Here is a 23,119-nt window from a genome sequence, read left to right on the forward strand (position 1 = left end):
TCCCTTTTATTCTGAGCCGTGTGGATGAAAGGCTCTTGGTGCTCCAGCCAGGCATCAGGGCTGTGCCTCTGAGGTGGGAGAGCCAACTTCAGGACACTGGTCCACAAGAGACCTCCCAGCTCCACGTAATACCAAACGGCGAAAATCTCTCACAGATCTCCATCTCAACATCAAGACCCAGCTTCACTCAACGACCAGCAAGCTACAGTGCTGGACACCCTATGCCAAACAACTAGCAAGAGAGGAACACAGCCCCATCCATTAACAGAGAGGCTGCCTAAAATCATAATAAGGCCACAGACACCCCAAAACACACCACCAGACGTGGACGAACCCACCAGAAAGACAACATCCAGCCTCATCCACCAGAACACAGGCACTAGTTCCCTCCACCAGGAAACCTACACAACCCACTGAACCAACCTTAGCCACTGGGGACAGATACCAAAAACAATGGGAACTACGAACCTGCAGCCTGTGAAAAGGAGACCCCAAACACAGTAAGATAAGCAAAATGAGAAGACAGAAAAACACACAGCAGATGAAGGAGCAGGGTCAAAACACACCAGACCTAACAAATGAAGAGGAAATAGGTAATCTACCTGAAAAAGAATTCAGAATAATGATAGTAAGGATGATCCAAAGTCTTGGAAATAGAATAGACAAAATGCAAGAAACATTTAACAAGGACGTAGAAGAACTAAAGAGGAACCAAGAAACGATGACAAGCACAATAAATGAAATTAAAAATACTCTAGATGGGATCAATAGCAGAATAACTGAGGCAGAAGAACGGATAAGTGACCTGGAAGATAAAATGGTGGAAATAACTACTGCAGACCAGAATAAAGAAAAAAGAATGAAAAGAACTGAGGACAGTCTCAGAGACCTCTGGGACAACATTAAACGCACCAACATTCGAATTATAGGGGTCCCAGAAGAAGAAGAGAAAAAGAAAGGGACTGAGAAAATATTTGAAGAGATTATAGTTGAAAACTTCCCTAATATGGGAAAGGAAATAGTTAATCAAGTCCTGGAAGCACAGAGAGTCCCATACAGGATAAATCCAAGGAGAAACACACCAAGACACATATTAATCAAACTATCAAAAATTAAATATAAAGAAAACATATTACAAGCAGCAAGGGAAAAACAACAGATAACACACAAGGGCATCCCCATAAGGTTAACAGCTGATCTTTCAGCAGAAACGCTGCAAGCCAGAAGGGAGTGGCAGGATATACTTAAAGTGATGAAGGAGAAAAACCTACAACCAAGATTACTCTACCCAGCAAGGATCTCATTCAGATTTGATGGAGAAATTAAAACCTTTACAGACAAGCAAAAGCTGAGAGAGTTCAGCACTACCAAACCAGCTTTACAACAAATGCTAAAGGAACTTCTCTAGGCAAGAAACACAAGAGAAGGAAAACACCTACAATAACAAACCCAAAACATTTAAGAAAATGGGAATAGGAACATACATATCGATAATTACCTTAAATGTAAATGGATTAAATGCTCCCACCAAAAGACACAGACTGGCTGAATGGATACAAAAACAAGACCCATATATATGCTGTCTACAAGAGACCCACTTCAGACCTAGAGACACATACAGACTGAAAGTGAGGGGATGGAAAAAGATATTCCATGCAAATGGAAATCAAAAGAAAGCTGGAGTAGCAATTCTCATATCAGACAAAATAGACTTTAAAATAAAGACAATTACAAGAGACAAAGACGGACACTATATAATGATCAAGGGATCGATCCAAGAGGAAGGTATAACAATTGTAAATATTTATGCACCCAACATAGGAGCACCTCAATACATAAGGCAAATACTAACAGCCATAAAAGGGGAAATCGACAGTAACACAATCATAGTAGGGGACTTTAACACCCCACTTTCACCAATGGACAGATCATCCAAAATGAAAATAAATAAGGAAACACAAGCTTTAAATGATACATTAAACAAGATGGACTTAATTGATATTTATAGGACATTCCACCCAAAAACAACAGAATACACATTTTTCTCAAGTGCTCATGGAACATTCTCCAGGATAGATCATATCTTGGGTCACAAATCAAGCCTTGGTAAATTTAAAAAAATTGAAATCGTATCAAGTATCTTTTCCGACCACAATGCTATGAGACTAGATATCAATTACAGGAAAAGATCTGTAAAAAATACAAACACATGGAGGCTACACAATACACTACTTAATAACGAAGTGATCACTGAAGAAATCAAAGGGGAAATCAAAAAATACCTAGAAACAAATGACAATGGAGACACGACGATCCAAAACCTATGGGATGCAGCAAAAGCAGTTCTAAGAGGGAAGTTTATAGCAATACAAGCCTACATCAAGAAACAGGAAACATCTCGAATAAACAACCTAACCTTGCACCTAAAGCAATTAGAGAAAGAAGAACAAAAAAACCCCAAAGCTAGCAGAAGGAAAGAAATCATAAAGATCAGATCAGAAATAAATGAAAAAGAAATGAAGGAAACAATAGCAAAAATCAATGAAACTAAAAGCTGGTTCTTTGAGAAGATAAACAAAATTGATAAACCATTAGCCAGACTCATCAAGAGAAAAAAGGAGAAGACTCAAATTAATAGAATTAGAAATGAAAAAGGAGAAGTAACCACTGACACTGCAGAAATACAAACGATCATAAGAGATTACTACAAGCAACTCTATGCTAATAAAATGGACAACCTGGAAGAAATGGACAGATTCTTAGAAATGCACAACCTGCCGAGACTGAACCAGGAAGAAATAGAAAATATGAACAGACCAATCACAAGCACTGAAATTGAAACTGTGATTAAAAATCTTCCAACACACAAAAGCCCAGGACCAGATGGCTTCACAGGCGAATTCTATCAAACATTTAGAGAAGAGCTAACACCTATCCTTCTCAAACTCTTCCAAAATATTGCAGAGGGAGGAACACTCCCCAACTCATTCTACGAGGCCACCATCACCCTGATACCAAAACCAGGCAAAGATGTCACAAAGAAAGAAAACTACAGGCCAATATCACTGATGAACATAGATGCAAAAATCCTCAACAAAATACTAGCAAACAGAATCCAACAGCACATTAAAAGGATCATACACCATGATCAAGTGGGGTTTATTCCAGGAATGCAAGGATTCTTCAATATACGCAAATCAATCAACGTGATACACCATATTAACAAATTGAAGGAGAAAAACCATATGATCATCTCAATAGATGCAGAGAAAGCTTTCGACAAAATTCAACACCCATTTATGATAAAAGTCCTGCAGAAAGTAGGCATAGAGGGAACTTTCCTCAACATAATAAAGGCCGTATATGACAAACCCACAGCCAACATTGTCCTCAATGGTGAAAAACTGAAACCATTTCCACTAAGATCAGGAACAAGACAAGGTTGCCCACTCTCACCACTATTATTCAACATAGTTTTGGAAGTGTTAGCCACAGCAATCAGAGACGAAAAAGAAATAAAAGGAATCCAAATCGGAAAAGAAGAAGTAAAGCTGTCACTGTTTGCAGATGACATGATACTATACATAGAGAATCCAAAAGATGCTACCAGAAAACTACTAGAGCTAATCAATGAATTTGGTAAAGTAGCAGGATACAAAATTAATGCACAGAAATCTCTTGCATTCCTGTATACTAATGATGAAAAATCTGAAAGTGAAATTAAGAAAACACTCCCGTTTACCATTGCAACAAAAAGAATAAAATACCTAGGAATAAACCTACCTAAGGAGACAAAAGACCTGTATGCAGAAAATTATAGGACACTGATGAAAGAAATTAAAGATGATACAAATAGATGGAGAGATATACCATGTTCTTGGATTGGAAGAATCAACATTGTGAAAATGACTCTGCTACCCAAAGCAATCTACAGATTCAATGCAATCCCTATCAAACTACCACTGGCATTTTTCACAGAACTAGAACAAAAAATTTCACAATTTGTATGGAAACACAAAAGACCCCGAATAGCCAAAGCAATCTTGAGAACGAAAAATGGAGCTGGAGGAATCAGGCTCCCTGACTTCAGACTCTATTACAAAGCTACAGTAATCAAGACAGTTTGGTACTGGCACAAAAACAGAAATATAGATCAATGGAACAGGATAGAAAGCCCAGAGATAAGCCCACGCACATATGGTCACCTTATCTTTGATAAAGGAGGCAAGCATATACAGTGGAGAAAAGACAGCCTCTTCAATAAGTGGTGCTGGGAAAATTGGACAGGTACATGTAAAAGTATGAAATTAGAACACTCCCTAACACCATACACAAAAATAAACTCAAAATGGATTAAAGACCTAAGTGTAAGGCCAGACACTATCAAACTCTTAGAGGAAAACATAGGCAGAACACTGTATGACATAAGTCACAGCAAGATCCTTTTTGACCCAGGTCCTAGAGAAATGGAAATAAAAACACAAATAAACAAATGGGACCTAATGAAACTTAAAAGCTTTTGCACAGCAAAGGAAACCATAAACAAGACCAAAAGACAACCCTCAGAATGGGAGAAAATATTTGCAAATGAAGCAACGGACAAAGGATTAATCTCCAAGATTTACAAGCAGCTCATGCAGCTCAATAACAAAAAAACAAACCACCCAATCCAAAAATGGGCAGAAGACCTAAATAGACATTTCTCCAAAGAAGAGATACAGATTGCCAACAGACACATGAAAGAATGCTCAACATCATTAATCATTAGAGAAATGCAAATCAAAACTACAATGAGGTATCATCTCACACCGGTCAGAATGGCCATCATCAAAAAATCTAGAAACAATAAATGCTGGAGAGGGTGTGGAGAAAAGGGAACACTCTTGCACTGTTGGTGGGAATGTAAATTGATACAGCCACTATGGAGAACAGTATGGAGGTTCCTTAAAAAACTAAAAATAGAACTACCATATGACCCAGCAATCCCACTACTGGGCATATACCCTGAGAAAACCATAATTCAGAAAGAGTCATGTACCAAAATATTCATTGCAGCTCTGTTTACAATAGCCAGGACATGGAAGCAACCTAGGTGTCCATCATCGGATGAATGGATAAAGAAGATGTGGCACATATATACAATGGAATATTACTCAGCCATAAAAAGAAATGAAATGGAGGTGTTTGTAATGAGGTGGATGGAGTTAGAGTCTGTCATACAGAGTGAAGTAAGTCAGAAAGAGAAAAACAAATACAGTATGCTAACACATATATATGGAATCTAAGGGAAAAAAAAAAAAAGAGGTCATGAAGAACCTAGTGGCAAGATGGGAATAAAGACACAGACCTACTAGAGAATGGACTTGAGGATATGGGGAGGGGGAGGGGTGAGATGTGACAGGGTGAGAGAGTGTCATGGACATATATACACTACCAAATGTAAAATAGATAACTAGTGGGAAGCAGCCGCATAGCACAGGGAGATCAGCTCGGTGCTTTGTGACCACCTAGAGGGGTGGGATAGGGAGGGTGGGAGGGAGGGAGATGCAAGAGGGAAGAGATATGGCAACATATGTATATGTGTAACTGATTCACTTTGTTGTAAAGCAGAAGCTAGCACACCATTGTAAAGCAATTATACTTCAATAAAGATGTTTTAAAAAAAAAAAAAAAAGAAAAAGCATATTATATTTAAGATAGAAGTAATACAAAGATATAATTACTTCTATTTATTTTCAATACCCTTATTATTCCATATTACCGAATTAAAAATCATGCCTCTGATAAAACTGGGGGAGAATGTAGTTAAGATAATTATTTGTTTGAGAAGTATTTGGAAAAACTGCTTTTTAAAGACATTTTTATAATCCGGCAAAAGGAAAACTAAGGTGCTTGCAACGTGCAACAGAACAGCTTACTTCGAGGAAAGCGAGGCGGGTTGTCGTTGACATCAGTTAGGGTCACGGTGACCGACGTGGTTCCAGAGAGTCCTCCGTTTTGACCAACCATATCCTTTGCCTGAATAACAAGCAAATACTGGTCTTTAGCCTCTCTATCCATGTTTGGAAGGGCGGTCTTGATGACTCCTGTAAAATTTCAAATCCCAGTAAAATGCGTCATGAATCACTGCATTTATACTAGCGAAGAACACTGATATAGGTAGAAAATAGCTCTTGAGTTGTTGCCTTTTGTTTGGTTTTTTTCCTTTTAATAATTCCAATGCATATTAAAGGCCAAAGGGATATAATAATTATATACAATATCACAAACACAGAAAATGCTGTAATGCGGAAGAGCAGAGAGAGAGGATTATCTTTAGATTTTACGGAAATGTATGGTTCAGGAAATACCAACTTAGAATAAATAAAATACACTCCTCTAGAAGAATGGGCAGTGGCCTGTACAAGTATATGACAATGAACCTCTCTTTTTCTCTTTCACCCTCTCCAACAACTTAATTCCCAGTGATGTGAAATCACCACAAACCTTTCAGCTATGGTCCCTAACTCTCTTCCAGATACTACCTCTTTTCCAGCAAAATAACTATTCCATAAATTAAAAAAAATGAGTTATTTACGTTTAATAAACAAAACACCATTCCAAACTATGCTGCTGGATGACTTTATGCTGTATCTAAAGGTCTGAGAAAAAGTACTATAGATGAGAATGATTGTGTTAATGGAAGTCAAGACACTAAAAATATTGATGTGTTGTATTGTTTCTTTCAAACCAATTGCATTTAACATGGATAGCCTCTAAGACTTCAGAGGTATGAAAAATTGATTTCAGAACTTCATGTTGCTTGGTAGGAAAGCTTGACTCAATAATCACTGTTGCACTAAACTAGTGGTTTTATATTAATAACTATTTAATTATTACATAAATCGATTAGGCAATAGTAAGTATCTTTATGGGATAGAATTTAGTTTATGCTATATGTAAATATATAAAATGACATTATATACTTAATAATAATATACTTAGTATATGCACATAGAGATTATGTCAAATGAAAACCTATGTATGCAATATTGCCCTATACAGATCTCGAAACTAGCAATATGAGGCCATCCTTGCTAATTAGATACCAGAAGAAGTCTAGAATCTTACTTAATCATTTCTTGTACTTCCATCATTTCCAATGAAGACGTCTTACCTACCTACCTGGAACCCTTTTATCGACTTCGTTTGAAAAATGTCTAATCATTTTATTAAACAGATTCTAACTTTTAGAGTTTAAGTCGGAATTTAAATCCCCAATGACTCAGATGTGAGGAACAGGAACTCTGGTATCATGGACTTCTCAGGGGCAAAACTGGGCTGTTTGATAAAGGGTGATTCTTTGGGAGAACATAATTGTAAACAAGTTGGGATTTTTTTTCCCCTCATGTTCAGCATAAAAATGTTTTTATATCCTCCAAATTTATAAAATGTTTTTTAAAAGCTGCCAATTTAAGTTGTTTAAATGCTGATTCTTCAATGGACACATGTAAAAATGGTCTGTGTGTGTTATATTTCAGCCCTAAGTATAAGTTACAAGCCTACATTATACTATATCAGGCCTGCCCTATTCTTCACAATATTCTACAGTTCCGTAAATATTCTAGGAGTGGGGAAGAGATGAGAAAATCTTTCAATAGTTTAAGAATAACTTAAACAATATGTTACTGGTTCTCAAGATTCCAAGCTGAGTAACCCTCACACCATCTTAAGCAACCTTATTGTTATTTAGTTCTAAGCAGTAGTTATCAAATACATACACATATATACACACACACACACCCCAACAATATATCAGTATTTTAAGCATTTAAATTATACTTCTTTGAGTAGGCCATTTGTTGTTATTGTTGTTGTTTTAACATTCACTTATTCTAATACACTATACTGGACACTGTTGCTACAAGCACAGCAATACAAGGTCTCTCTAAGTAACCCCTTCACTGAACTCTTTCGGTTATCTACACACTGCTTATAGTTAATCTCTGAAACATCACAATGACAATCAAAAGAAACATAGTCATATACCCATTTGGTTCATTGATAATTGTCTGAGACATAAATATTCTTCTTAGAGCCATAATGATTCTATGAACATTTCATGTCTGTTCTTCAATACCTCCCTTAACTCTAATATATAAGACATTGAGTACTGACCTCAGTAAGACACGCTGTTACCTAGCATAACGATCTTTGTCTAAGAGTTCTGGGACTTACATCTCTCTCTCTTTCTCTCTCTTTCTCTCTCTCCCCCTCCCTCCCCCTCCACCCCCCCACCTTCCTTTTTTTCTTTGATGTTAATCATCTTTACTTGTAATACTTTTTTATACATTGAGCATTGACAATCTTGAATATTTGACTAATGGTGCATTTCATATAGATCAAATATTAGTGAAGGTCTAGCAAAATGTCTTACTCATTCAGTTTTAATTTTTAATTTCTATTTATCTCTCATTTTCCTTCCAAAATCAATATGTGTAAGTGAGTTTGGACCCTTGCGCATGTATTATGATGGAGAGAGGTCCATAACATCTCAACTAATCAGCAAAGAAAACACAGCCGCCTCAACTTCTCATGGTTTTGTTCAGCAGCGTTATTTGAAAGAAAACACAGAATTATCAGGGGAGAAGTGTGGTAGTCAAAGTTACTCACTTATTTTTCACACGTCTAATTGTCTCTTTACAAGTGATCCTATATACAACACTCTTCCAAAGCAAAAATCATCACAAAGTTTGCAAAGAAATGCAGGGGGCAAAGGTAATTTCCAAATACCTCAATTATTAAACATATTTTTTACAAGAATGAAATAACTGGGAGAGAAGTGAATTTAAATAAGAACATTCAAACATAATAGATTTCTAGTTCTATGGCTTTTGCTAGCTTTTTACTTTTGAGTATGAACTGTCTACATTTGGAAAAGAATTCTCATACGTTGGATTTGATCTGCATTTTGCTGTATATTATATAGACACACACACACACAGCAAACTGTTTTTACTATGTCTCTGAAGTGGTAAAGGCCAGTCTTGCCTAATCATAACCTTACAGTTCTGTGAGGTTTTCATGGGAGATGATAATATTTAATTTTAATAGTCAATAATTTTAAGCCACTTATGATGAGAAGAATATATCCTGTAGCTCTTTAGAAAAGAGACTGGCTCAGATTTTAGGCTTTCTGAATAATCATTTTTCTATAGATGTACATCTGACCAGTAACCCAGAACTTTTTATTTATTTATAATCCATGTCCACAAAAAAGTATTGTGTATGAAACATAAATTTATCAATAGTATTATGCAAAAACTGTCTAGTTTTTGGTCTGGGAATAAATTTTCAGATGATTTTCTAATCTCCTACCCGCCATCAATGTTTTGTGTGTTTTTTTAAAGCATATTCTGTTATCATAGAATCTCCTTAAGAATTCGGATGGGTACATTTCTGAAGTCCAGTCTGAAGCTCTGGATTAGTCCCAGGAGTCTAGGCAACCACACCAGTCAGGTAACACAGGGTTGGGCTATTCATGCTGTCGGGTTCAAGATACATCAGATGTACAGGTGAATCTCTTCCAATAAGTTTGTTTTCTTTTCTAAATTTTCTGTCTAAGACTTGTATTATTTGGTTTCTCTACCTCTAAGTGAAGCATATAATAGAACCATAAAAACATGGAGAAGAGCCAACAATAGTAGAGATGGAAGCTTCTGGAACATCAAAGGATTACAGAGCTGGCATCAAGTAAAGAGTCGCTGAGGAAGGGACTGTCGTTACATCCCCTCACTCTTGTGAGAGGATGTCCTGGGGAAGCCCTCACAGGAGTGAGGGTCCTCTACGACAGGAGTGAGGGTCCTCTACGACAGGAGTAAGGGTCCTCTACACCATGAGCCATGCCACAGGATGGAACATGCATGAAGGGTGTATTAGGGAGGAGGGCTTTGTTACAACTGTATTACTTACTTAAAGCTAGGATGTAACAAGTATGCATGTAATCTCTAACGCAGGCACCATATAGTCACACCTCCATGTTTAAGAAAGAACTCCTAAATGACAAGTGATATTTGACACGCCAACCATTTTTCAAGGCCAACTTCATGGCCGTGTGGTCTGTGCAGTCACACACTGTCCCCATGTTTGGTTTCTGCTCTGCTGATGACGTCTGAAATCCTACTAATTTTAGAACAAGAAGCCTGCATTTTCATTTCAAATAGCAAATTATGTAGCCAGTCCTGCCATATATGAAATAGATTGAAAAACTGGATCTATTTGCTTGCAGGTTACGGACTAGATAAACACATTAGAATAATTCTCAATCTCCCTGTGAATTTGGGGACATTATGAAGATAGGTGATGAGAATCTTTGCAGTCCTTTTAATGCTACATTATCTTGGGAGAAGGCAGATATCAATGCAAAGTGGGCAGCCACAAGGTGGGCCAAGAAGATGGAAGATTGAAGCCAGAGAAAAGAAAGCCAAGATGACAGATTTTGATCGTTATAAAGTCATGAAGGCAAGGAAAATGAGGAACAGACTAATCAAGCTTGAAGTTAAGAAACTTCAAAAGGCAGCTCTCCTGAAGGCTTCTCCCAAGAAAGCACTCGCTGCTAAGGGGGCAGCTACGGCAGCTGCTGCAAAGGTTCCAGCAAAAAAGATGACTGCTACGGGTAAGAAGGCTCCAGCCCAGAAGGTTCCTGCCCAGAAAGCTGCAGGCCAGAAGGCAGCACCTCCTCCAAAAGCTCAGAAGGGTCAGAAAGCTCCAGCCCAGAAAGCCCCTGCTCCAAAGGCATCTGGCAAGAAAGCATGAGAGCATAAGAGGCTGTTATAAACAGAATAAAGGTTCTTTTTGACATGTTGGCAAATCTAAAAAAATCTAAAAAATCTAAAAAAAAAAAAAAAAAAATCTAAAAAAATCTAGTGCCATTCTCTTTGCTTGCTGAATTGTCAACATTGTTTTTTGCAGCTACTCACATCCTCGCTTTGTGGACTGAGAAATTAACGTAGAAAATACACTTACCCTCTGGTCATGTGACCTGTAAGTGTGCTACAGATGGAATACATGCTCAGAGATTTTAGCCAGGCTTAGTTAATGATATGTGATTAACAAATAGTAATGGTTATTATTAATATTACTAATATTACTCCTTTTGAAAAAAGAAATTAGAAGTTAAACTTTCAGAGATGTATTTAACAGTGATTTCCTAGGCCTATTTTACATAATCTTGATTTAACATATTTTCAGCATTTTTCCTGTCAAAAGTTTTACATTCTTCTCAAAAGGCCTTAGATTTGGAGATGTGGGAAATAATGTTATTTCTTACATAGATAAGAATCATACACCAACTAAGGAAGACTACCTCAAACTGTCTACACAGCTTTTCATGCTTATAAGGCCTGAAAATTCTCCATCCATTTTTGTCAGAAAAATAGATTTCCATTTTTTTTTTTTGGGGGGGGGATGCATTCTCTATATTATGATAGCAGAGAGGACACAACAATTCCTAGAATACCTCTGCACGAATGACTATAAGAAAGAGAAGTCCCAATGATTACCATGATTACAGCATTAAAAACTCTTAACCAAAACAAAATTAAATGAAACTTTACCTCCTGTAATTCATGGTCCTTGAGATTGAAAATTAAAATTAAGTTTGAAGTACTAATCATGTGATGCCATGACACAGACTATTGTCCAGTAGCTCAATAGGTGAGGTCTTACCTACACAGGGCCTATGAAACACCTATTATCTTACAGCAAAGCTAAAATCACAAGCCAATCATTAGTAGCAGCAAAATATTTAACCCTTGGGATTAGTACATGCTATTTTTGAACAGGTTATATAATGCAGGAGGTGTATAATTTGTGAGCAAATTGTCAGAAACTTGTCAATGTCTTTCTAGGCTGCAAAGAGTAGATATAGAAGGGAATGGGTGGGTGTCTGAATTTAGGTTCTCAGATCCATCATTAAATCAACCACGAGCACAACTTCTACGTTCCCAGGATTCAGATCATAAACCAGATACTTTCATTTACTTCTCCTTCAATACTTGCTGAAACAGAACTATTTCTCCTCTATCAGACTTTCTAGGCAGCTTCCAGACTTTATCACAACACTGGTAAAAAATATGTCACGGCCTCTATGAAAATTCTAATGAATGATGAGCTCACAGCGAATTTACTGGTCTGTTTTTGCACAACTGTCATTCTCAAAAGACACTTAAAATGTTTATCCCCCCCACGGTGATTTGAGAATGATTTGATATTACCATTTTTTATAATATGGAAGACAGGGTAAGTGGCATTAAAATATTCATTTAGGATCATAAGTACTATCAAATTTTCAAAATCACAAACTTGCTATTTGAGGAAGAATTATTCTCCATGATAAAGGCAAAATTATTAAAATATAGAGAAATTTTGCGTTTTCACAGTGATGAAGAAAATCAATGGCTCACACCCACCCATCTTCGCACCCGCCCACACTTTCCTATACCCAGAGCCAGAGGAGCAGAACAGATAGAATATTATTTTATAACCAAGAAAACAGTGCTCCAAATTATAGTCTTACGGTATATAAACTATTTCATCTTCAAAGCAAAACAGAATATCTAGCCAAACAACCACATATTCTATCCAGGCAGCTTTGCAATTCATAATTTTTTTTCTTCTGAAATTAAAAGTCATTTAATTTAGTTTTTGATTTAGCAGATCATCATCCTAATTGTTATGTTTCAACTAATTTCCCTGAGAAAAACCAGCCCCAGGAAGGACAACCTGAACCTAGCACATATTCTACTGCATGGCAAGGAGATCTTGCTTAAGATTTAAATTTTACTGTGTGTAATTCCTATGTGAATTAATTAAAGAAAACAAAGCAAAAAAAATTTAGAGATGAATAATCAACATCTTCTTATATAGTCAAGAGATAACAGCGGAAATACTTTTCAATATCTAATATTTTGTTTAATTTTGGTAGGAATACTGATAAATGTAATAAAATATTCTTAAAATGTGCTAATGTCTCTATAAATAATATGCTGTTTATTACCATGGTACACATATTGAGAGAACCACAGTAAAAATAGTGTCTGTTATCAATTCCAACTATACTGAATAAAAATAACTATTATTAATTCTATGCCAAGATATAAATGATGACTTTACAAAGAGAGTTGCATGTCAATTTTTACCTGTCTTTGGCTCCACTGAGAAGTATGGCTGTCCTTGCAGGATACTGTAGACCACTCGGGCGCTGTTGCCATACGTAGGATCATCAGCATCCGTTGCTGTCACTTGTACCACTGAGGTCCCTACGTGCCAATCCCAAAACCAATGAATTAAAAACTCCCAAATGCCACAAAACGTAAGAACTCACAAAACGCTAAAGATTCTACACTAGATTTGTTTTTCATTTTTCATTTTTCTTATTCTAAGGTACATTAAAAATTGATATATTTTTTTTTTTTGCCTAAGACAAACCCCAAAAGATGATAAATGATAATTCATCCTTCAGAAATATTTAAGGGACATGAAAATATGTTGGCAAAAAATAAGACTGATGATGCAAGTTAGGCAGGGATATATATTCAGAAGTGGATGGGACTCAAATTTTAGGTATCTCATCCATCAGGGTTGGGTAATAAATTTTTATCAAGAGCAATCTCTATAAGTCTCAATCACTGTCTAGAAGGCAGCATGACAAATACTAACATCCTGACACTCAAATCACTGAGGCAACCTCACTGCTGTAGCAAAGTAAAGCCAGACAGAAACTGAAACTTCATTAACTGAATAAAGAATATTCAGTTGATACATTTAACTGGATATTAAGTGGCTACTCTGTCTCTTCCTGCAGTAGTTTTATGTTTCATTTGTTTTCACTAATTGATTTAAAAACAAAAGCATGAAATGAACGTTTAAACCAAACCCTCCCAAAGGAGAAAAAGCATGGCAACTTGAAAAATCACAACATTGGTTGTTTTTCTACATTTCATATGATAGACTGTCATATTGCTTCTTCCTTTTACTATGCATTCACTTATTCCATATGGAAAGCATTTAGTGTGATCTGTTTTTTTAATTCCATTTGGAATATCATCTTAAAAATATTAGCTACACACATTTCCTTAAATATTTAAGCACATGCTATTTTATCATTTATGTCCTAGCTGATGGGGATGGGACAAATCCCTTTCTGTATTCTTTTCAGGTTCAAGTTGGTTTCTAATAAATTCTTGAAAATATGGCATTTTTAGTCTAACATCTCTTTTAGATATATTCCTATGTAGATCTCCCTTTCTAAATGCCTTAAATAAGTCACCAATGCCCATCTTATTATAAGTCTATTCTCTTTTCCAGATTATGATTTCCCTTACCAATTCTATTTTCTTTCAGATTGGGTGGAAAATTTGAATATGTATGTGTGTGTTGTGCATACACACACACACACACACGACCATTTTGTAAATTCTGAAGTTTTATTTTTTTTATTTGATAGACTTAGGAGACTGTGCTCTATGGATGCTTGGTAGGACCAAACAGTCAATGATGTATATTTAAAAATCTTTTTAACAATTAGATTTTGGCTATTTTAAAATGTTAGAATCAATGACTTTGATGTTCTCTATTTCCTCTATAAGGAAATAGAGAACATCTTTACAGCACCATCGTTACAGCAATATTTATTCTCGTGATATGGGTAAGTACTGATTTCCTACTTCACTGGAAAAGAAAACACCTTGAAACAAACAAAATAATGAAAACTAAACTTCAGTGAATTTTGTTGTGTATAATTTTTTTCTGAAGTGTTCGTTAAATAATTTACTATACATACACACGCACACACACACACTTGTATCCTCATGCTTATCTATGCTCTTCTGGCAACAAATAAGAGATCCCAGGGACTTATGAGTGTGTTTCAAATCTTAGTTAGTTCTCAATGAAAAAAAAAAAAAAATAGGCCTGAATAATAAATACTGAAAACTTATGTTGTATATACCATACTATTCAGTGGCTATTATAACTATTTAGTTAGAATTAAACACTTTGATAAGCTGTCACTATAAATCCATAGGATACATTTTATGTAGACATTTATTGTTCTTAGCTCAAATTTTGATATTAACCAAGTGACCTCCATTAGTGTCAAGTAAATCCTGAAGACATTGAGAAATCATTTTCTAAAAAGTTCTGAACCTGTTGGAATCAAATAACTAAAATAACTTACACATGCCCAGAATAATCATGCTGTTTGATATCAGAGTGGCACCACTGGAACCAAAACTACAGTGCATTATTCAGCCTCTAGAACAAAAAGCTCACAGTAATCCAATTTGCACTGCTGGGTTCTACACAGGAAAGGAAAACCTTAGCAAGCCCATGAAGAATGCCCAAAATGCCCAGGAGAATGATGGCATTGAACTGAATTGCTTCCACACACCTCAAAACCTCCTGTTTTTCTAAACATTACTACTTTGGGGAGGACAACGTGCCTTCTCTTTTTTCTAAAACCTCCCAAATCTTGTTGATGCTGCTGTCATCATCGTTGTTGTTTTTGTCATTAAACAAGAGCAGCAGGAAGCACTCTGAAGGAGTGGACGGTATTGAGAAAGTGTGAATAAGCCTGTTTGGTCAAAGAAATATTTACACAGAAGATAATTATAGTGAGATGCTGCCACTGCAGTTCAGAACTTTTCCTGTCCACAAGCATCGATTCCTCTGGCTTATTTTCAGTTCGTATTTCTTTAGCAGCTTGAGCCACGGTCCCAAAATAATGTTCCCTCTCCAATCTGACTGGAACAAAAATTTAGGGTCACTAAATTGGGCACATGTAATACACATCTTTGCAATTCCACTCCCCTGCATAGCAGATGTGTGGATCGAAAGCTGGAATGAACGCAATGACTTTTATTTAAAGTAAAACAAATCACAATCAATCAATCAAGTAAAACAAATCAAACTGGGTAAAATTTTCAAGTAAAAGACTTGAGTTGAAATATGTGTTAAAATACAAGTTCGATTATTATTTTAAATAAACTTCCCCCTTCAATACTATAAACAACAGGAAATAAAAGATATAAATCAACTGGTCTCTATTCCAGCCCCATAATTTTTTTTTTTTTTTTTTTTTTTTATTTTGTAAGATCATCCATACCTAAATTACATACTGGCTGAAAACTATTCCAAAGGTACCTAAATAAGTGGAATTTAAAAGACAGTTTAATAGTATTTGAAATACAGTATATGCTAAAGGTAATTTACTTACTATTTTTCCAGTAATGGGGCAACGTCAAAAGGCCTTTGAGTAAAACAGCCTTCATTATTCTTTTATATATCTCACACTGAGTATCACTTTACCATTATTATAAATTCAGTATAAATTTTCATGCATTTAAATTTCTGGAGAAATCACAAAAAGATTAGTGGTGGCCGGTGGATGGACGTTTACAGGTTCAAGCACACTCTATAAGCAAGTAGATCAGCTGATCCTAATATTAGCCTGGCTACACTGCTGGCCTGCCTGATACCCTGGCCCCAGAGAGATGCTTAGAATAGTGAATTATTATTTTAACATGGGGAGAAAGAAAAAGAAAAGTAATAGATCATCACAGGGCTGTGTCTAGAATGATTTTTTTTTTTTTTGGTTTGATAGTAATTTTATTGTTTTTTTTTTTAACTTCTTAGGCATAATTTGAATCATTTTTTAATTTTAAATATTAAATTGAAAAGGGGTTGTAAGACCTATGTAATTTCTTGAAGACACTGAGACAGCTGTGTAAAAGGAAGAATTTCCTAATTTTCCGTATAAATAAAATAATGTGTCAAAAAATAGAATTTGGATACTGGCTACTAACACATCTCAAACATTCCCCTCACACTAAATGGCAATTTCTATACGAATGCTAATGTGATTTCTTCCCCAGTATTTATGGTGATTTAATTTTAAATACAAACCTCCTAAAATCAGATGGCACAAGACCAGCTTGCTCTTTACTTACCCACAGGAGACATTTCGGGAACTCCTGCAGTGTACGGGCCGTCCAGGAATTTAGGTTCGTTGTCATTGATGTCCTGAATCTTGATGACGAACTCCGACTCGGGTTCCACGGGCTTGTTGGTGAGCCGGTCCAGCGCTTGGGCTCGAAGGGTGTAGTAGGCCTGCTCCTCGCGATCCAGCCTCTTGGTAGCATGAATATCCCCAGTGTTCTCATCAATAATGAAAATGGAACTTGCCCCTTCGCCTGACAAGATGTATTTGATGGAACCATCTCCTTTATCAACATCAGAGTGAAGCTGGTGAAAAATTCATGTGAGATGAGATTAACTTACAAGAGAGTCAGCGATATGGAGATACGTAAAAATAATTCTTATGTCAGGCAGCAGCATATGAAATTTTATTGTTCTTGGAAAGATAAGCTGACGCGTTTTGTGCACAGCGGAAACGGCTATTAGAATGTGTCAGCTTGCACTTGTGAACGAGACAATTTCATTTCTTCCTGTAAACAGTCTCATTTCCAAAGGAATTTTATATCATTCCCAAAGTTAGGAACTCGTTGTAGTGTTATTTTTGATTTGGTCTGTCCTTGCCAGTTTTAGCCATCTTCTTTGACCAGAGCAGACATTCAGTAACCATGCATAATTGGTTGATTTGATCGTATTCCAAGCAAAGGGACTTGCTATAGAACATTTGTAACTTTAGATCTAATATATTTTTTAATATGCTTAGAAATCGCCACATCCTTTAAGGGTACCCTTCCCTCCCAACTCCCACAACTTTTCAGGATTATTAAGGATGGGTGGATGTCCAGTCACTAAATTGGTCTCCAAATCCTGTTCTATATTTTAAAATTTGAAGCTGTAAAAGAAAAATTACACTGCTCTCTGAAGTAGGAATTTTAAATCAATATGTGCCTGAGACTTCAACTAAAACCTTTCTTGAAATACCAAGAACTGCATTAGATTTGCATGATTAACCCCGGCTATGGCTCAGGGGCAGCCCGTACTGATTTGCATTTCATATCTGGAACTGTCCCTTCTGTATGTCAGAACATTATGTTGAACAGAGGAACCTGAGGAAACTCAGAAATAATTACATATTTCCCTGAACTTCATAACCTGAGAAATACAGCGCTCAATCTGTAATTTCAACAATCTTTCATCCTCTGTAACCGCCGTGATTCTGGACTGCAATTAATACAAACGCAAAAACCCAATTTACCAAATAACAAGGCTGTTCACTGCCCTGCAGAACTACGTTTGCGTTCTTTGAAAGACAAGGTTCAAAAAATATAAGATATGGGAAACTTAGGCAAGTGGATGCCCAGCCCATTTCCATCCTCAGCTGTTGATGATACTGCTTTTGTACCATGAATTTCTCTAAGTGATTCTTCCATCGCACTGTAACAGCTATGTTTATACTCGGCTTCAGAACACTTAAATACCTGATTTATCCTTTAGTTTCTGTAGTTTTCAGTTAGGACGAAATGATACAAAAAAGTTAATTTCTGGCACAAGTTTTAATTTAGCTTTGTTCAGTGTGGAATTAACTAGTGAATCACTCTGCAGCATGATTATCCAGCATACGGAGAAGTTGTATTCTTGAAATGTAATGAATTATTTAATTTTCTTAAGTCATTCTCAGGGTGACTATTACATACATACCTCCCTCTAATTTAAGATGAAGCAAGCTAAGAATGTCTATAGTTTGAATTACTGAGCACTCCCTATGTGCCACAAACTACTGCTAATGTTCTCTACAAGGTAACTCATTCCACGCTCACACTGACTGACTTTATTATTCCTTTAACAGATGAGGAAACTGAGGCAGAGAAAGTACTTTGCTGGTCATGCTGCCAGCTCTCCATGGCAGAGCTAGGAGTATGAAAACCATTAGGCTGGTGGAAAGCCCGTCCTCCACTCCCTACAATGGGGATCCTGCCTCTGGGGGAGAAGCTGTGTCCTGTGAGGTGAAGACATTAAAGTTGCCACAAAGGAGAACTCAGGGCAGAAGGGTACAGACAACCACTCCCACCTGATCACTCCCCAAATCTCAAAGACGCTCAGTGTTTCCAGGGGTTTCCATCAACACGTTTTATGATGTACCTGAAGGGACCTTTCTTGACGTCACGGAACAGCAAGAAACCACACTCAACAACACAGAGCAAACACTTGAGTCCAGAGACAAATGCAGATGATAGGTGAAAATAAGTTGCTTTTAAGCGGCTAATACCTCAAGTAGTCCCCCCTACACACACTTCTCACAGCATTCTCCCAGCCCCTCCTCGCCCTTGATGACCACAGACATACAGAAGTTATACACAGGCTGCGTCTTAAATCAAAGGTTTGCTATCTCTCTAAATATCACTAGGGGCTCCCATTTATAGGACCAGCCCTTATGATTCATTTAACTAATTCCTATCAACTGACTGCTGTCTTCACAGCGTGGGGATACCATGTGTTCCTGGGGTATTCAGGTAAGGGAGAGAGGAGGCATTCCTTTCAATACAGAATACACATGAAATCCTGACTGATCTCCAGCCTGAGCTCTGATGCCGTATCTGACGTTATGCGGCATTGCTAGTTTTTCTCCATTACTGACAGCGTTAAGAACTTAAAGGTAAAAAAGGTTCATACTGCTTGTTTTTCCACTCCTTCAAGGAGCAGAATTCTTCTCGTGTACCTCTAACTGCCACCACCATCACTGCCCGCCCCCCACCTACACAGACACACCCACACATCTATTGCAGGAGCCCTGAAATCTACCACCCTCCCCATCACTGACACTTTTCTCCCAGCTGGGACCATCACTAGGCTTGTAACCACTGCCAAAATTCACGAGCGTAAAACTGCTGTGAGTCTCGACTTGGTGTCCTTGCAAGGTTAGTGGAAGCATCTGCAGTTGAAAGTGGAGGACCAACTCTGGAATGTTAAGATGGATACATAATTATCAGATGATGCAGACACTGAATCTGTGAGGCTACGCCCACGATACTAACCTTAATACGTGGGGTGAAACCCATGCTGTTAGGAAAAACTATTATCCTTCTGTGCTGAAAAAGCATGCTCAGAAAAGAAAAACGCTACAAGTGTAGAAGGACTGAATGGCATTCTTAAGTTAAGACACGTGTCTATGCAGCCCCACCCCTACCCCCGCCAAACGCACACACACAAGCACACATACACTCATGCACAGTCTTTGTCAATGATGATTATGGAATAGAGTAGGACTCTCCACAGTGAAAACCTCTGGCCAGGAAAAAAGAATTCTGCGGTCCCACATTATGGTAAGTGAGCAAATAAGCAATAAATGAAAAACACAATAAAAAATAAAGATTTGCACTCTATTTGGGGAAGAGTAGTTCATGTTGTTATGTCTATTTCACTTGCCAATATCCTTGTAAACATGATCTTGTAATTCATCTGAACAATAACAACAAAATCTTGATTAATCACCAGACAAAACTCACTTGTACTGTGTCCCTAAATCCTTTTCGAAATATTTGTTGTGACTCCAAAGTAAATATTTACATTAAATATATAATTTTTTTTTTTTTTTGGCAAATGAGCACAAACAGTGAGGAGCACAGCCCTCTTAGCTGAGTCCAGCTCATGATAAGGCAAAAGAATAAGCAGGGAGGAGATCCAAGTATTATGCGAATCCAATGTCACTATGCCAGCACTGTGTACGGTAACAATGTAAGAAACATGAAACTGTTGGACTGAGTTATAACCTACACAGGCCAGGATGCAAAGCATACTTCACATACACCTAAAATATATTCTGTTTAGTAATCTGTTATGGCTCCATCATCTCCCGCTCGAAGGAATACGCACTCATTACCTCTAACATATCAACCCATTCTCCAGTCTCTCTGAACAATAATCCTAACCTGGAATCTTCAAATCTTTCACGTGGGCTATCACAAAACTCCCCAGTTATTTTCCACTTTTAATAACTCACATCATCGAGGCTGTTATAGTGCACGTCAGAAATGATCTCCCTAAAACATGCGCTGAATTGTGTCACACCCTTCATCAAATAATTGCTCCCCATGGTCTCTGGGTTTAACTCCAAATCCTAAGCACTCGGCTCCATGTGGCCATGTGCCATCTCCCCAGTCTCTCTTTCCTACCACATCCCAGAGGGCCCTCTATGTCCCAGGCACGTGGGTCTAGTTACCACTGCCTGAGCAGAGCAAGCATCTCCATCTTTTCCAGACACGTCCTCCATCACCTTACCCACCAACTGACAACCAACTCTACTTAATCCAAGTTCCCTCTTACTGAAGCCTTAACAATCCTATTTTTCCCACATGGCATGTTGTTTGAATTTCTATGACAAAATGCTTTTAATTCTCCTTTATAATGAAAATCTGGTTTAGTTGTTTTCCTACCCAATCCCAATCCCGTCTTTAATGTATAAACTCCTTACGAGCTGGGTTCTTTTTATCACCCTATTCCACATTCTTAATAAAAAATTTGTTGCAGTAAATTTAGTAAATTTTTAATCCACATTGTAAAACTGGAGTGCTTGTTTTATTTCAATTTCTATCCTTTTAAGTTTTAATAGCATTAAGTCAAAAGAAAACAAACTAAACAAAAAAACATCCTGTACCTCTGGTTTGTCCTCCCCAATCCTCTGAACCGCCGAGATGGAGTTCAGATACCTCGTTTTCTATGCCCAGGCTAACTTGCGCGTCGGTACCTTTGTGTTCCCCAAGAGACAGAGCCCTGGAGAGACAGACATGCTTTCTTATTCCTGTTTTCCTAGGTCTTATACAGTACTTCACACACACACACACACACACACACACACACAGGTGATTAAGGAGGGTCTGATAGACCCTTGGATGTCCTCAGATGGCAGAATCTCATGTCCTTGATTAATTTTTTTATCCACCATTTATTTTTTAAATGTAAGATTGTAAAGAGCAAAACTAAAAACAGATCAATGCACTGCAGTTCCGACAATTTTCTTACATTTATTTAATCAACTAGGGCCTGATATGAACTACCTGATCTAGCATTTGCGATCTATCTGCTTAAAAAGTCTGAAAATGGAGAATATTCCTCAATTTAGCAAAGACTGAGGTAAAAAAAAAAAAATCAATTCAATATATTGACCAACTTTTCCTCCCTCTATGAATGTCTTCAACTCTGCTTGTTATCAGATCTTACTGCTGATCCTGTCTTTACTCTCCTAGTCTCCCTCCTCTATAAAATGGAGATAGAAATGCCTGTACTTGGACTTCACTGAACAATTGTGACAACTACTTGAGATATTGCAGTAGGATGTGATTCGTAAAGATAAATTACTATAATGTCAGGATTGTACTTTGTAAAGCAATTATACTCCAATAAAGATGTTAAAAAATTTTTTTTAAATAGTTATTCATAAAAAAAAGAACAAATACAGACATAAGATGAAACTATTGGGACAGAGATAACGTTTATCATGAAAGTCTTGACACTAAAAATATAAAACTAAACAAAAGCCTCTGTGATCCTCACTGAATATATACGATGGAAATAATTAGTGTTATATTCAATTTTTCTAAAACGAACATTTGAATAAGAAAAATGCAAAATGCATTATTATATAAATAAAGATTTACACTGCTACTACATTTGTGTACAGAAATGGAGTAATGAGGGCTGAACAAAAAATACGCATATGTTCCTTTGAACACCAAGTTAATCCATCTGAGAATGATTTATACTGAATATTAGGCAAAAGATTTCTAAGGTAAATTTTCTACCACTGATTTACTTATTATAGATTCTTGATTTTTTTAAGTTTAAAAATATATTACAGATTGTTAGAACTCATGCATTTTACTTTTGCTAAACTTGTACAAGGTTAAAATTATAAGTATAGAGGGCAGATTTAAACAATAATTAGCAGAAATAAAGCTGCTTGAATATACACATTACATGCAAGTTTTCTTTTCTCATTATGCTTTTTAATAGATATTTTCCACATGCCACTGGATACCATGTAATTATCAAGCTGCTGAAGAAATATTACAGATGAAAACAAGTGTATGAGTAATGTTTTTTTTCTGGTTGAAGTATTCCTAATTTATAATTATCATTGTGGTCCAGGGTAATGGAACACAATTTACTTGTG

At 36.8% G+C, this 23,119-nt stretch overlaps 1 protein-coding gene and 1 pseudogene across 1 annotated transcript in view; one reads left to right on the plus strand and one right to left on the minus strand.

Moving 5' to 3' along the window:
- Positions 1-23,119, minus strand: part of CDH7 (cadherin 7) — a 118,362-nt gene that overhangs the window by 57,464 nt on the left and 37,779 nt on the right. Inside the window, exons 2-4 of the mRNA XM_061170268.1 lie at positions 16,989-17,283; positions 13,179-13,298; positions 5,919-6,086 (exon numbers count right to left, since the gene is read on the minus strand). Of these exons, the coding sequence (XP_061026251.1) occupies positions 5,919-6,086; positions 13,179-13,298; positions 16,989-17,283 (583 nt within the window). The remainder of the gene's footprint in view (positions 1-5,918; positions 6,087-13,178; positions 13,299-16,988; positions 17,284-23,119) is intronic.
- On the plus strand, positions 10,329-10,860 carry LOC133075856 (large ribosomal subunit protein eL14-like; annotated as a pseudogene).

The sequence above is a fragment of the Eubalaena glacialis genome, chromosome 15 (genome assembly GCF_028564815.1).
Source record: "Eubalaena glacialis isolate mEubGla1 chromosome 15, mEubGla1.1.hap2.+ XY, whole genome shotgun sequence".
NCBI classification, from domain to species: Eukaryota; Metazoa; Chordata; class Mammalia; order Artiodactyla; family Balaenidae; genus Eubalaena; species Eubalaena glacialis.